Source organism: Dipodomys ordii, unplaced genomic scaffold, assembly GCF_000151885.1.
Source record: "Dipodomys ordii isolate 6190 unplaced genomic scaffold, Dord_2.0 Scaffold8, whole genome shotgun sequence".
NCBI lineage: Eukaryota > Metazoa > Chordata > Mammalia > Rodentia > Heteromyidae > Dipodomys > Dipodomys ordii.
The window spans coordinates 26,827,114-26,843,631 of NW_012267224.1; the positions used below are offsets into that span (position 1 = coordinate 26,827,114).

Below are 16,518 nucleotides of genomic sequence, written 5' to 3' on the forward strand. Positions count from 1 at the left end.
AATGAAATAATTCTTGAGGGCACATTGACGAATTGGTTTAAAGTTAAAAGCCAACCTCCCCTACCCCCCTCCCCCCCAAAAAAAACAAGGGCATTTAAATTTGTAGGCCGTGTGTGTGTGTGTGTGTGTGTGTGTGACAAAGACTTAGGCCAAAATGTGTATCCTCAGTTTTTAAGTAAATGAGAGGAAAAATGTTAACATTGTTCTATGTTATTGATCTTTCCAGACAGTGCACTGAAAGAGACACTTTAGAAATTTTTTTCTTGGTTGTGAAAGACATTTATGGTCATTTCAGAAAACTTGGAAAAGTCAGGAGTGCCAAAAAGCAGAAAAAGAAAATGTAAACCACCAATAGAATAAATTGGGTTTTTTTAAAGAAGGAATTTGAGAATGTCAAAAGACGTGACAGTGATCAAGATGCATTGTATTCATAAACTACGTTGTTCAGTGGCAACTCCTTTGTACAAGTACTTAAAGATAGTTAAAAAGAGAAGAAATTTGAAGTCTAAAGGCCGTTCCTGATGTTGCTTTGAAAAGCAACATAAGCCGGGCGCTGGTGGCTCACACCTGTAATCCTAGCTACTCAGGAGGCTGAGATCTGAGGATCACGGTTCAAAGCCAGCCCGGGCAGGAGAGACCGTGACACTCCTATCTCCAATAAACCACCAGAAAACCGGAAGTGGTGCTGTAGCTCAAGTGGTAGAGCACTCGCCTTGAGCTGAAGAGCTGAGGGACAGCGCCCAGGCCCAGAGTTCAAGCCCCACGACCGACAAAAAAAAAAAAAAAAAAAGAAAAGCAATAAAATTACGCATATACCATAGACCTTTCATAGTTTTTCTGAGTAATCTGACTTAATGTTGTATTGTTAAAAGCTTCATTTTATTACCAAGAGTAAGACATAGCCAAGGTTAAGGAGCAAAAACCGCATAGCTGTATCCCCTGTCCAGTCTGTGAGACAGGAAGTGGGTCTGCTCGGGATTTGGCTGTCACCTACATCCTATCCTGCTAATAGTTTGTGATTCTCCCGCTTCTCTTCCCTTTTAGAACAAATCCATTCGCACACCCTGTTCACGCCCTTGCTGATTGGTTTTGTGATCACGGCTGGCCTCATGTGCATCGTTGTTATGATTCTCACCTACAAATATTTACAGGTAACCATTGATTTGCTCTCTCCTCTAGTCTCCCAGTGCCTTGGTGACTGAAGCATTCCTCATTAAAGGGTCATCTGTCTTTTCTTTTCTCCAGAAACCCATGTATGAAGTACAATGGAAGGTTGTCGAGGAGATAAATGGAAACAATTATGTTTACATAGACCCAACACAACTTCCTTATGATCACAAATGGGAGTTTCCCAGAAACAGGCTGAGTTTTGGTCAGTATGAAGCAGGGGCTTTCCATGAAGCCCTTTTGTGTACACATAACAATGATTTTAGGGAACCCCAGGGTTTCCGTTGTTTCATTCCACCTGAAACAAGAAGTGGTTATTATTATTTTTCTTTTCCCTGAGAAATTGCACAGAAAACTGATACGTTTGACACAGAACACACTACAGGGATACGTTTTAAAAACATATTTGCCGCTAATCCTTTTGTTGATCTTGGAACCTTCGAGTGTTCCTTCCTCCTATCTCTACATTGCTTTCTTCTTTTCTAAAGGGAAGACCTTGGGTGCTGGCGCCTTTGGGAAGGTTGTTGAGGCCACTGCGTATGGTTTAATCAAGTCAGATGCAGCCATGACTGTTGCTGTGAAGATGCTTAAACGTAAGTTGCTACCATAGGCCAGTACATTCACCCACACCAGTTTTTACTTGCCCACTTGGGCTTTATTATTTTAAATGGGTTTAGTGGAGTTGGTTTAATTTTAGATGTGAAATGCTAAAATAAGATGTTTCCCAATTTTAGCAAGTGCCCATTTAACGGAGCGAGAAGCCCTCATGTCTGAACTGAAAGTCCTGAGCTACCTTGGCAATCATGTGAATATTGTGAATCTTCTTGGCGCATGTACCATTGGAGGTGAGCCCATATCCAGATGCCATCTTCCTATCTGCTAGGTTGCCAAAAGAAGGACTTTAAAAAAAAAATAAGACTCGAAAAAGCTTGATTATTAATTGCTAGATTTCTATCCAAATTTCCATTCTCTTTTGGTAGGTTTTATTTTCCTACTTGTTCTTAACCTAACGGAGGTTATCATTTCTGAATTGTTGTTTTTTAATCAGTCATCAATGTGTTCAGACCTTTCAGACTCTCCTCCTCTAGTTATTTGAAAGGTATGATTTCATAGACTATAGTTACCCTACTGAGCTTCTGACCTCCCCTCACCCCCACCACCTATGATTGGCACTCCTATCTACCATCTCAATCTCCCACTTCCCCATCCTAGGCTGAAGTGACCTGGATTCTATGCTCTGCTTTCATGAAGTCAGCTCTTTTTGGCTTCTACACATGAGTGAGAGCATGCAACATTGGTCTCTTTGCGTGCCCACTTGTTACCTTTAGTTGATTAAGACAGATTGTGTACATTACACTGTTATAACCCCTAAATGAGTATAAACACTATGTGTCAATTTAAAAAGGGAAGTTAAATGATGAATTGATGAACTAAAAAAATGTAGATTTTTAAAATTTTACATCCTAGGGAGAAATAGCCTAGGATGTGAGCTACTGTCATCTATTATTGACAATGTTGGCCTCTTAAATATCTCATTTCAATCAGAAGGTTTTTCTTGTCCTGCAAACTATCTGTGTTGCTGGGTCATCATCAGTCATTCAGAAGCTGAAGTACATGTGTCCTCCATCACTGAGAGTTAGGCCCCTAAGCCTCCCACTTGCCTGATATACACCAAATGAAGCAAATGTTTCAGTCGGTAAAAGTTAATTTCCAATTCTTGAGGTTCCCATTAAGGATGTCTACAGAATGTCTGCAGAATGCATTTCGGTCTAATGGAACAAAGATGAGAGGAGCTGTTTTGGGGATCCGGAGAGATCCACAGGGATGTTGACAGTTTTCGACAATGTCTCTTAAAACAGCTCATGAATGGGGCTTCACCCTATCATAAATTGTTCATAAGACAGTTCCTACCAAGGCAATTAGTTGCCTGTTCATTTCACAAAGCAGATTTTTAAGCATTCATTAGCAGTAGAACTTTTTGACTAATAGTGCTCAAAATACAGGTCATTTCAGGTTTCACCCACTTCCCAGTCTAGTCTCAGCTGGCTGTTCCATGTGGTTTTATTTTCTTCATTTCCATAATAACATTACAGAGAAGATGTGAAGCCCTGCTGAAAACAGAAGTGAGTCAAAGGAGATCTATATAGGAAGCTTGATAATAGTAGATCCTTGAAAGCAGCAACTTGTGTCTGTAAAACCAGCAGTCAAGCCTGGCCCCAGAGCCTCATGTCACTTAGAAATTCAGATCAAAAGGGGATGGCTTGTTTTGTTTTAAAATACATAATGCCGCTTTTTTTGTGATGAGTGCTGATAATAGACAGAATTAGGACTAAGAAGGCTCAGCTACTGAAGCTGAATGTTAATATCCCAGATCACCCTTGGGTTTTGTGGGTTGTTTTTGTTTTATTTTTTAACAAGAGGTTGGATTGGTTAGAGTATATTTTGCCTCTTCTAATTTTTTTCTTACATCCTTATAGGGCCCACCCTGGTCATTACAGAATATTGTTGCTATGGAGATCTTTTGAATTTTTTGAGGCGAAAACGTGATTCATTTATTTGCTCAAAGCAGGAAGATCAGGCAGAGGCAGCTCTGTATAAGAACCTTCTGCATTCAAAGGAGTCTTCTTGGTAAGACTGATTTGCATAAGGAGTCCCCCTTGACAGGCAGTTCTTGGGTCATAATGGTTTGCAATCAAAGCTGATTCTTTAAAAACTGAGCTGAGGTACTCCAAAATGGGAAATCAGAATTATTAAACTATTTAAATATGATTAACTGTTTAGAAAGTTCAAATAGTGTTTTTGAGTAGTCAAATTGCGGTAAACTTAGGTTTTGGCTATTTTTTTTTAAGGCACGCTTAGATTTTTTTTTCCATGTCTCAGTTACATGCAGTGGATTAAATTGTGTGCCAGTTTAACTTTTTTTTATCACTTTTTTTTTTCTGTTCTGTGTGTGTGTGTGTGTGTGTGTGTGTGTGTGGTGTGTGTGTGTGTGCTGGTGCTGGGACTTGAACTCAGGGCCTTGCACTCAGCTTTTTCACTCAAGGCTGGTGCTGTACCATATGAGCCATATCTCCACTTCTGGCTTTTTGCTTCTTAATTGGAGATAAGAGTCAGATTTGTCTGCCTAGGCTGTCCTTGAACTATAGTCCTCAGTTCTTAGTCTCCTGAGTAGCTGGGATTACAAGCATAAACCACCTGTTCCCTGGCATCACAGTTCCATTTTTTTGTGTTTTTCCATTTGTACTGCTGAGATGAATGCTGTAGGCATCTGTACAATGCAGCTATTTATAGGAAAGATACCAAAGGCTGCCATGTTGGCACCGTAAAGTCCTTTAACATTTTTTCAGCAGATTGATGTCCACATAGACTTTTACCTTCTGATTTCTTCCTGTGTGCCAGACCCCTCTTAATTATTAAAAAAAAAAACCATCTGGACCTGATAGCTGGCATTATCCAATTATCCATACCATTGTGAATTTGAATGATGGGGTAAAGAACAAACTCCAAGTTTCTTTAAGGAGAAGTAGTTTGCTTTACAAGAGGAATGGTATATATGCCTTGGTATATATACCTTTGTTTTCTCTCTCCGTATGCTCTTAAACTCTACCACTTACGTTTCACTCCTACCTGGGCACCAGTGGTTCTCACCTGTAGTACTAATTATTCAGGAAATTGAGATCTGAGGATTAAGGGTCAAAACCATTCTGAGCAGATAAATCTGAGAGACTCTTCATCTTCATGAACCAGTAAAAAGCTGGCAGTGGAGGTGTGGCTCAAGTGCAACAAAGCTGAGCAAGAAGGCAAGACCCTGAGTTTAAGCCCAATATTGGCATAAGAAGAAGACTTGCTAGCTTCACCTGACTTGATAGAAATCATAATCAGGCCCACCCCCTTGTACTTAGCATTGCTACCTCGTGTGATGGACTTTACTTGTCCTTTATATTTTTACTGTATGGGGTGGTTGGAGGTATACTCAGTGGTAGAGCATGTACTCAGCATGTATAAGGCCCTGGGTTCTATCTCCAACACTAACAACTAAAATAATTTTACTATATATCTCCCATGTTTTGGAATAGTGAGACTTTTTCTCCTGAATTCACAATTCCAGGCTCCTCAGGAGACTTCAGTGAATATCATTGAGGGGCATTTATTCCCTAACTTGATTCTTTTTTCTGCCTTTGGCTAAAGTTTAATAAAGCTCCAGGTGAAGCCCTTCATTTTCTTTTCTTTTTTTTTTAAGCCCAATAAACTTGAGTAGTTTTAGAACATAATAAGTTCTGCAAAACCTTATTAGCATCCCCTGGGCATATCTTTGCTGTGGCCCCTGAGCCAATTTTTGTGTTTGTTGTTGGTGTTATGTAACCTCTGCCCTGTCTATATTTTTTAAATTTCTAAGATAATGGCCTAAATTGTCCTGTGTGGTGTTCTTTATGCTTTGGGATCCCATATGGGTTTGGAGCCACCAGCACAGTATGAAGGAGGTTGTTGTCATGGTGTTTCTATGCTAATCAGTAGCAGGAAGTACTAGAAATCTTGAAGAGTCTCCAGCCAAATGTTGCAGATTCAAGAGGTCCAGATGGTTCAGAAAATCATCCAAATTATTGGTGTTTATTTGAACCAAACTTGATTTTTTTTTAAACCTTCCATCCGTTGCTATATGTTAGCAATCTCTCTGATGACACATCTCGGAAGCTCTAATCTCTGTCTTGTGTCTTGTCTCTGTGGTGGCTAATTTAGAATTTGGAGTAACTCAGGATAATATTTGTGGCTGTTTCCTATTAAATCCACCACTTCTACAGCATTTCAAATTTTTTACTTTTTTGGTGTTAGTACTAGGGTTTGAACTCAGGACCTTGCAGCTCTTACTTGGGGTTTTTTGGTTTTGTTTTGTTTCTCAAGGGCCATCACTTGAGCTACAGCTCCACTTCTAGCTTTTTACTGGTTGATTGGAGATAAGAGTCTAACTCAGGCTGGTTGAGATCTCAGATCTCAACCTCCTGAAAAGCTAGGATTACTAGAAAGGATTACTAGCACAAACCATCAGCGCTCATCAGTTGGGACACTTCTAACCTGGGTAATTGGACCATAATATTGCACATTGAAAAATCAGAATGCAGCTTTTTTAAATGTTTTATTCAAATGCTGCATTGCATTTTTTCTCAAATAAAATCTATTAAGTGATAAAGTGGACAAGAGAGGAGCCTCTCACATTAGTGGCCCCTTCTTCCAATTTCTGGTCTGTTAAGTCTTAACTTAAGAGTGCTTCATTTCTTTCTCAGCAATGATAGTACCAATGAGTACATGGACATGAAGCCTGGCGTTTCCTATGTTGTCCCAACCAAAGCTGACAAAAGGAGATCCGCAAGAATAGGTAGGTCCCTATCAAGTGATAAATGCCACTTTACTTACATCCGAACAAATACAAAATCGGTAGCAGTTAGAATTTGCGAGTGCATGTTTGGAGTCAGAACATGTGTTTTTATATTTGAACATCTTGCTCTGTAGATGGAATTTTGGAAATGGGTCTGCCATCCCCCTGCCCTGAGTATTTGGGGATTGTTAAATACTGATTTGGTGACTTAACACGCAGCTTTACTCAGTACTGGAAGGATGATTGGTCCATAAGTTCTCATCCACTGATTAGTTGCTAGCCTTTGACACTGATGTGGCTATCTTCTCTTAACCTAGGCTCATACATAGAAAGAGATGTGACTCCTGCCATTGTGGAGGATGATGAGCTGGCCCTAGACCTGGAAGACTTGCTAAGCTTCTCCTACCAGGTGGCAAAGGGCATGGCTTTCCTTGCCTCCAAGAACGTGAGTGGGAATGATGCTCAGATGTACACGGAGATGTACACGGTCTTCCTTTTCCTTCCTTTTTTTTTTTTTTTTAAGAATGGAGCATTTCAAGGCCTTAGAATGCAGAGTGTCATTTTGAAGTGCAGTAACCCAAAGTAGAGGAAATTTAGTTTCTTCATGTTCCAACTGCTGTCTCTTTGGAATTCCTGTTCTAATTTATAAGCTTTAAAGCACAAACCTGCCTAAATGAGCTTCCATGAATATTCTCTTATGTGTAGTGAATTCACTTAAAACATTTGGCTTTAAGATAGAGGCTAATCATTTTACCAGTCAGTAGGGCCATACCTCATTATTGCTATGCTCAGTGAAATACATAATTAGTCACTTTGAATTGAGACCCCCAAATATTACATGTATGGTTGATAAGATATGAGAAAAAGGATCAGAGCGAATAATGAACACATAGGTGGGGGATGGGAAAATGATGGAACCAAAAGTCGGAACATGGATCTGAAGGACAAGAATTCTCTCAGAAATAGGACTAGCTGAAGAGAAGAAAAGTCACAGCCCCCAAACTAAACATCAGTGGCATTTCCAAACAATTACCAAAATTAAAAGAGGTATCGATACAGGATAGTAGAAATAAGATCTTCTTCCTGTGTCCTTGGGAAATGTCAAATCAAAGTTGCAAAGACATTTTAGGAACCATTTGAAAGGACATTCAGAGAGATGCGTGCAAAATGAATTTTCAGCTTAAAAAATACAATTTGAGTATAATACATTCTACTATGAATAAAAGCTGTCCTGAGGACTGGAGTATTTATTAGAATTGGTTTTAAAAGTGATTATAGTAATTAGGGTTCTAATGATGAGAAACACAAGATGTGAACATCATTTGAGGTGCAATTTTGATTTTTTTTTTATTTTTAGTGTTCTGAATACTTTGTAAAATGAAAGTTTGGGATTTTTAAAAATAATACAAACAGCATTTTAGTCTTAAAATAGTTTTTACTCTTTGAAAGTTAAAATGAATTTAAATGGCTTTCTTTTTCTCCCCAACCTAATAGTGTATTCACAGAGACTTGGCAGCCAGAAATATCCTCCTTACCCATGGTCGAATCACAAAGATTTGTGATTTTGGTCTCGCCAGAGACATCAAGAATGATTCTAATTATGTGGTTAAAGGAAATGTGAGTATCCATTCTCTGTCTGACAGTCTCGCAAAGGATTTTGAGCTTCAAAACTTGTTTTCTATGATTTTCATAATGCAAAATCTACCTTGTAATGTCATGCATTTTAGCAGTCAAATTAAGTGTACTCCAGCAAAATTTGCATGGAATGCTGAACATTTCTACTACTAACAGTTGATAATAGAATTCCGAATTCTAATTGTGTAATTATGGGGCATGTGAAGGAAACAGAAATAGCCTTAATTTTCATTGTAGCATGAGAATAGCAATGAACTTGATTTTTCTCAAGTGTAATAAATGTTAGCCTTGAAGATCTCAGCAGGAGAATTTTTTGGAGATTGACATACAATGTGAAAGTGATTAAAATTGTCTTCTGGGTTAGCCATACGGAATGTTGGATCTTAGAGTCAATAGAGATCTCTTAAGTAGATTTATAAGTAATCAGTGATTTGGAGGAAGTTGTTGTGGGTTTTTTCAGAGTGCTGAATTATGTCATTGTCAGCTTTCATTGTATCCTCAAAACAATGTCTTCCCAATCTTAAAATTAGAGAAAGTAAAGTACAGTGTATCTTGGTGGTTTTTATGTGAGATGACATGAGTCAGTAGAGACTGAAACCAGAGCTCATAATTTCCAGATCCAGTATCCCATGGGTATGTAAAGCTATATTCTCCTGTGCAATTATTCTTCTAGGGCTGTTTGCCCATTCTTAGAAGTAGATTTTGTGTCCCTCCCTTATGATACTGTAATGCTTTCTCCTTCATCACCATGACATCTCATTGGTTGCCTGTGCTCAACTTGGTTTTATAAGAATATGGCTTGGTTTATCTCCTGACCAAACTGTGCAATTCTGAAAAGGCTTCCCCCAAGCCAGGTATCATCATCAAGTGAGTTTGTAAACAGCTACTCTCCTTCCGGGTCATGGAAGGAAGAATAAAAAGTGGTTCCTTATGAAATTGACTGTGAACAAGAGGAGATAGCTCTGTTTGGGCTCAGTGTCTTTGAGCTGGGTTCAGATCTGGGTCCATCATTTAGTAGCTATGTAATATTTGGTAAGAATTATCCACTACCTTTACATCTTGGTTTCTCACCCCTTGGGAATAATACTGACACCTATCTCATAAAGTTATTGTGAGCAATAAATGAATTGTGCTCAAAACGGTGCCAGACAATTCTTACTTTATGGATGCATTCTTTGAAATTTAATCATGACAAAGGATGTCATTTGGAAGGAAATTAACATCTCTGTAGCTTGTTACTCTATTGACAGTGCAGATGAGGGCCAGCAGACTAGATTGTGGTGTGCAGCTCAAGTCAGTTGACACAATAACCAATCCGCAGGCATCATTCTCCAGTAGGCATCTCGGTAAAGAGGATTTAAGGAGCAAGTTTGGAACGAGGAAATACATACAACCTGTGGTTGCACCCACATTTACAGGTAGTCATTAGAACTTTCTTTTTCTTGGTGGTACTGGGCTTTAAACCCAGGACTACATGCTTGTGAAGCAGACACTCTACCAACATGTAGTTGCAGAGAGAAATCTCTCTGTTCATTCAGGTTCTCTGAAAGTTCTTCCATTTTGTGTGATTTCTTAGTCATTCTTAGACCCTGAACCCTGTCAGTCAAATGAGGCCTCCAGGTAGACCCCTTACCCGACTATCTTTTTAAATGTTTAACATGAAATACATAGGGCTAACCAAGAAAAGCAGTTAACATTCATGACAGTTTTCAAGTTTTAAAAGTACATTTGTGAGAAAAGTCAGTACATGGACTTCTGTACTACACAGAACAACATATTCTAACCACTGTTGTCATTTCAAAGTAGTTATGGATGTCAATGTTACAGATCCCTGTACCTATGGTGATAGGATGTGAATGTATTTGTGGTACCACAGGTAGCTAAGTAGCCTTCAAATGCCTTCATTTGGAAATTTTGAAATGCTTGACTTCATCTAGAAATTGTTGAGAATAAGGGCATAATAACCTTCCCAGATACACAAACTCCTGAATTCAAGGTACCAATATATCTCAAATTAACAGCATCAGCTAGAGTTTTAGGACAAAATCTGAAGTTAGCTATTAAAAGATTTTGTTGGTTTGTTTTTGTTTTTAGCCTACTAAAATATCTTCATTTATTTTTTTAAGGTAAGCAGTTAGCTTATTTGAAAGTGAAAGGAAATCAATGAAAGGAAAGAAGCAAGACTCCATTCACAGAGAAGCTCCCAAATGGAGTCCCATAAAATAACTAGAAAAAAAAATTGTCTTCCCTGTTTTGAGTCCTAAAAGGAATGAGAGAAGACTTGATTTAACTTTTTGTGGTAGATTCATATCCGGAAATCCAGACAGTCTCGTCTCTAAGGCCTAATCACACAGTGTTTGTCTTGACTTTAACCAGAGGTGTCAGGCTGTGAAGTCCAGCTGTGGAGTTGAAATGTGAATCTGCCGCTCCCCATCTCAGAACAGCCAGCACTGTTCATTGAGCACTTGTAATGTGAGTGATTTTTCAGATCACTGAGTGATAGTGTGCTAAGCCTTTCTGCCTGTATCATCTCATTTGTCTTGTGGAGCAATTCATCAAATTGGAAGGGTTATTTTTGCTTCACAGAAGAGCATTCTCAGGCTAAATGATCAATATGTAAGTGACTGTCCTAGTGGATTAGTAAGAGTGAGTTTGAATTGTATATGAAAACCCAGAATAAAAGGAAGGAGAGATCACAGGCCCAGATGGGTATAAAAGTCCCACCATGTGCTCAGAACTAGTTCCTTCTGCCTTTCCACATTTCACCATTCCTGGATACAGTATTCATCTTCCTGGCCCAGGTTGCACACAAGATAGACAGCCAGTCTCCCACATCCAAAAGTCAGGGAGGAAGAGACACCATAAGAAAGAAGGTAGAGAATACATGCCATTTAAATGTAAAGGGGTTTTTCTATAGTTGCCAATACACCTTAGTGACCAAAACTGAGTTACGTGCATATAACTAGCTCCAAAGGCAGCTTGGAAATGTAGTCCTAATATGGGAGGCCATATTTCCTGCTATTAAAATAGAAAAGGGGGGACACTGAATGACAACTAATGAATCTGTTTTGCACAAAGCTAATAATGGAGCCAGGATTGGAATCTATGCCTGTCAGTCTTTTGACTTCCATGGTCTTAATTTACTGAACTATACTAACTTAGTGTTCTCGTCTTTAAAATGGGATAGGATAGTTATGAACCACCCTTTTCAGAGACCATGGGGAAAAGTTGCCTAGGTAAAGGGTTTTGTGAGGTGATACTTAAGTTCTTATCCTTACCTTTCAGCAGGAACAGCATCTGAGGGAATATTTCCTGCTCTGTCTTTGGAACTTCTTCATTAACTGGTTGAACCTGTTGTGCTTCTCTCCCAGGCCCGACTGCCTGTAAAGTGGATGGCACCTGAAAGCATTTTCAATTGCGTATACACATTTGAAAGTGATGTCTGGTCCTATGGGATTTTTCTGTGGGAGCTGTTCTCTCTAGGTAAAATGATCCTTGCCAAAGACACCCTCATTAGACTTAAACCGTCTTCTTGGGGTTTCATGAGTATCTTGCTCATTGTGATTAACATGGGTTTGCCAACTGTCTGTGCCTCAGGAAGCAGCCCCTATCCTGGAATGCCGGTGGATTCCAAGTTCTACAGGATGATCAAGGAAGGCTTCCGGATGCTCAGCCCTGAGCATGCGCCTGCTGAAATGTAAGGACCCCCATTTTAATTTCCTTTTCAAAGACAGAAACCTAGATATTTGTTGGTTTTCACTACTACAGTCTGAAATGTCACTCGGTTCCTTTTGTGTTCTTGATCTAATGTCATTGTTGCAATTTTTTCTCATATGCTACTTACCAGTAACAGTACACAAAGTTTTGTCAGAATCTCCTTCTTACAATGTTTTATGCATATGCCATTTCACGTGTCTGGGTGCATAGCCCTGGGCTTCATATTGAAGTTGTTGGGGGGGGCCCACTTGGGAATATTTGTCATGGTCATGGAAGAGTGCTAGTCACGGCCCTTATTTTGCAGGTATGACGTAATGAAGACTTGCTGGGATGCCGATCCCCTAAAAAGGCCAACGTTCAAGCAGATCGTTCAGCTCATTGAGAAGCAGATTTCAGATAGCACCAATCATGTGAGTAACCAGCCAGGCCTAGAATCAGTCACCTTCAGCTCCATTGCCTGGAGTGGTGGCCTTCAGGCTGGTGTGCTGACCCTTGAGTCACAGCTCCACTAACAGCTTTGATGGTTAATTGGAGATAAGGCTGAGGTGCTTTCCTACCCTCACTGGCTTTGAACTTTGATCCTCAGATCTCAACCTCTTGAGTAGCTGGGAGTAGTAGAGGGGTGAGTCACCAGCACCTGGCTTCAAACCTCTGTTTTCTAAACCAAAGAAATGAGCTGTAGGAGGGGGGGGGGCAAGAGCAGGGCAATTTGTACTCAGAAGTGTAGCCCTGATTCTTCCTCCACTCTAAATGTTGATTGGGGGGATCCAGATTGTCTCACCCTTTCTCACATGTCATCTCTCATCTCATGTGGGTTGAGTAATGTAAAAAACTACAATGAAAGCACATAAAATGTCTTTTCAGTCGGCTGTAGAAGTGAAGTAAGCCTTCTTCTCAAATATCGATAGCCAGCAAATGGCAATGGTGCTCATGCGTACAGATGCCTACCAGCCAGCAGGAAGGAAAAGTTCTTTGAACTTAGAAGATAGTTCCCAGGGATTTGGGAAATGGGAAATGAAAATGCAAATCCATTATTTCTCTCCTGGTTTTTAGGATGAAGCAACCATCCTTACTTTTTGTCTCAGATTTTTTTTTAAAGCCACTTTCTTTCCTTTACAGGCTTCGTGTTTAGAGAGCATTTTGTTTTGTTTTGTTTTGTAATAGCATGCCACTGATACTTTAGGATCAATGTCTGTTCTGCAGGGTCCCCAAGTATATTTCTAACAGCAAGTATATTTTAAACAGCATTTTCCACCCAATTGCTTTGATTACAGACAGAAGACCCCTGAAAGAGTCTTGGGGGTTGGTTTCTAGATAAATTATATCAGCAGTTGGGTTGTACTTGGCTATAATTTATAAACCTTCTTAGTAGGCTAGTGGTTGTTCTCAGTTGTGACCCATCAAAACAACTACTCCTCAATAGGTTTTGCCATTATTTTTTGAGTAATTTTCTTAAGGGGGAAAAAAAAGAGGGATAAACTGGGCCTGAATATGTTTTGTCAGTATGATTGGGTTTTAGCTGCCAATTGTTTGCAACCGCTTCTATTTAAGTCTTGGGTCCAGGAACAGTGGCTCACACCTCTAATCCCTAGCTACTTGGGAAGCAGAGACTGGGAGGTTTTCAGCTGGAGGCCAGCCTTGGTAAAAAGCTAGTGAGACTCTGTCTCGATTAATAAATTGAGTGTGGTAGGGCATAGCCATGATCCATCCCAAGAGGTGCAGGTAGGAGTATCACAATCCTGGGTAAAACTATGGGACCCCATCCAGAAAATACTGGCTCAAGTAGTAGAGTGCCTACCATTTAAAGATGAAGCCCCAACATCAAATCCCCAAACCACCACCACCAATCATGATCATAATCATTATCTTAGTGCATTACTTGCAGTTTTGAAGGGGTAAGTGCCCCTTGCTACGTTCATTGTAGAAGAATTTGGTATTGATTTGGGGCTTGTTTTTTTTTTTTTTTTTTTTTTTGCAGATTTACTCCAACTTAGCAAACTGCAACCCTAACCCAGAGAACCCCGTGGTGGACCATTCTGTGAGAGTGAATTCTGTCGGGAGCAGCGCCTCTTCCACACAGCCTCTGCTAGTGCATGAAGATGCCTGAGCAGGCAGCATGGCGGGTTCTCTTCTGAAGGAGAAATCCCCATTCTGGCTTCAATGATGGTTATTTTGTTTTCCTTCAACTTGCAACTTACTCCAGGGGTGGTGGCCTCGCTCCCCCCCTGTAATCCTGTCTTTATGAGCACACTTTAGTGGCTGGTGATTTTTGTCATCAGCCACCCTCCTACTGCAAAGGTTCGAACTGTATATATTCCCAATAGCAAAGTAGCTCCTACTGTACACAAAAGCTTCTGATTCAGAGAAAGGGAGGCGATGGGGTAGATGCCCAGTGTTCTTTCTAATGTTCGAAAAGTATAGCTGATAGTTTATTTGAATAAATAAAATTGTCAGCTTTGGCTAAAGAACCATCCATGATGATGTGAAGATCAGCCGAATTAGAAACTGAAGCCTGAGTCCTTTATACTGAAAATAGAGTATTATTAGAACGAAAGGCCCAAATGTGAATGCCAAGGCTTAAGAAATCTCCTATTTCATGCTGAGGAGTCCTAGGCTGTGAAAATTGCCCCCCCTGAGCATGAATAGCGACTCCACCATTGACCATCACAGCTGACCTGGTTTTCAAATCAAGTTTGATACTGGGGAGTTGGAAACAGGGCCTCCCTCCAGCCAGCCAGTGTTTGTACATATTCATCATAGGTTGTGTGTCTTCATACATTGAAAGGTGGGGAACCCACAAGCTTTAGTTTCTGTACACAACCCTGGCATTATGTCTGCTCTATAGGAATCAATTAAGAGCCATAGAAATTCGAAGGAAACAGTTAATACTTTTTTTAAGTGAAAAAAATTGTAACTGCCAAGCACAATCTTAGCAAAAGCCTCCTCTTTTAGCCAATGAACTTGCTTTGTAGGTTCTCCAGAACAAGCCTACCAGCTTCAAAGGGCCTCACCGTACTCAATGGATTGGATGCTGTTTGCAAAAGGGACTGATGTCCCACATGGTTCTCACAAGTGTGAGTAAACAGAGCTGTCTTAGTTTGGATTCTTAGGTAGCAGGAAGTAGAAGACCCAGCCTCCTTTTTTGGATCTGTCCTGGACATCGGGCCAGTACCGATTTAACTGTGTATACGTGTGTGCATGCAAGGATGCGTGTAGACAAGGGATTTTGATGGGTGTTCTTTCCCTGAGACCAAGAGGTCCCAGTATCCAGGAACCAACGTGGCTTTCATCATCATCCCTACTTCTCTCCTGTTTCTCTGCACGTGGCTGTCAGGAGTAGCCTACCACGCTGATGCAGACGCTGATCCTCAGTGGAGTGCATAAGGACCTATTTATTTGCAATCCATGTGCACTCTCTTTTATACTCAACATACTGTATCCATTCCATAGATTTTAGATGATGCTACTGTTCCACTGAAACGTATTTAAATTTTCTGCTTTAGGCTGTAGCCTGGGTATGATCCTTGTAGCTTAAATTCCCCCTCCACCCTCATCACTGTCTAATATAAGAGATAAATCTATCCATGGCAAGATTTGTGTGTTGTCTTGCACAATTCAGGTATGTAGTTCATGGTTTCCCCTCATCCATCCCTTAGACTGCATTTAGAGGAGCCTTTATTCTGGCACTAACATTTGCACTGGAGTTCTATGCTCTCGCACCTTTCCAAAGTTAACAGGTTTTGGGGTTGTGTTGTCACGTAAGTGGTTGTTGCCATTTGCCATACTTGGTCTGAAAAATTCCTTTGTGTTCCTATTGATTATGGTTATAATAAGCAAAATAATTGTTCATTGTAGATGTCTAGGTACTTCAGGGGCACATCATTGAGAATTTTGTCTTGGATATTCTTGAAAGTTTATATTTTTATATTTTTTTTAACATCAGATGTTTCTTTCAGTTGCTTAATGTTTGAGATTATTTTGTGGCTTTTTTTGTAAATATTGAAATGTAGCAATAATGTCTTTTGAATATTCCCAAGCCCATGAGCCCTTGAAAATATTTTTTATATATACAGTAACTTTATGTGTAAATATCTAAGCAGTGCAAGTTTAAAGGATATTGGTGTTTCATGTGTTTTTTCCTAATATGTTGTCCAATTGTTGACAGTTCTAAAGAATTCTAATAAAAATGTAAATATATAAAGCAAATGGAGGGTTTTTTTATTTCTTAAAGTACACCAACCCCAACAGAAAGTTTTATGTCTAGTTGCACTAAAATACATGCAGGACCATTGTACCGCATTTGGAAGTGTATATATGCAGATTTAATAGATATTTGAGAAGAATTTTCAGTATGTGTTGTATTTTTTTCATTTTATTCTTGCAACCTGGGGTCTCTATTTAAATTGAAAAATAAATGTAAAAGACATTTTGAGAATTTTGCACATAGCTATGATTATTAAGTTGATTCATGGGAAGTGATATTTGTCAGGAAAAATAATCATGAATAACAGCAATTTCATGTGGTCCAATCCATTATACCTGGCATGTTTCCTCTAAAACAGATTGTCTCCAAATTAGCTTGAATAGTGAAGTGTAATACATGAGGTTGAAATCAGGAATCTGAAGAA

The 16,518-nt window shown here is 39.6% G+C and overlaps 1 protein-coding gene across 2 annotated transcripts in view; it reads left to right on the top strand.

The window, feature by feature from the left end:
* Positions 1 to 16,220, top strand: part of Kit (v-kit Hardy-Zuckerman 4 feline sarcoma viral oncogene homolog) — an 86,603-nt gene extending 70,383 nt beyond the window's left edge. For both annotated transcript variants that reach the window (XM_013009141.1, XM_013009140.1), the window contains exons 10-21: positions 1,045 to 1,151; positions 1,246 to 1,372; positions 1,656 to 1,760; positions 1,902 to 2,012; positions 3,645 to 3,795; positions 6,447 to 6,538; positions 6,856 to 6,983; positions 8,033 to 8,155; positions 11,545 to 11,656; positions 11,771 to 11,870; positions 12,195 to 12,300; positions 13,869 to 16,220. In XM_013009141.1, coding sequence (XP_012864595.1) covers positions 1,045 to 1,151; positions 1,246 to 1,372; positions 1,656 to 1,760; positions 1,902 to 2,012; positions 3,645 to 3,795; positions 6,447 to 6,538; positions 6,856 to 6,983; positions 8,033 to 8,155; positions 11,545 to 11,656; positions 11,771 to 11,870; positions 12,195 to 12,300; positions 13,869 to 13,997 — 1,391 coding nt within the window. In that variant the 3' untranslated portion in view covers positions 13,998 to 16,220. The remainder of the gene's footprint in view (positions 1 to 1,044; positions 1,152 to 1,245; positions 1,373 to 1,655; positions 1,761 to 1,901; positions 2,013 to 3,644; positions 3,796 to 6,446; positions 6,539 to 6,855; positions 6,984 to 8,032; positions 8,156 to 11,544; positions 11,657 to 11,770; positions 11,871 to 12,194; positions 12,301 to 13,868) is intronic.
* Positions 16,221 to 16,518: the final 298 nt, after the last annotated feature.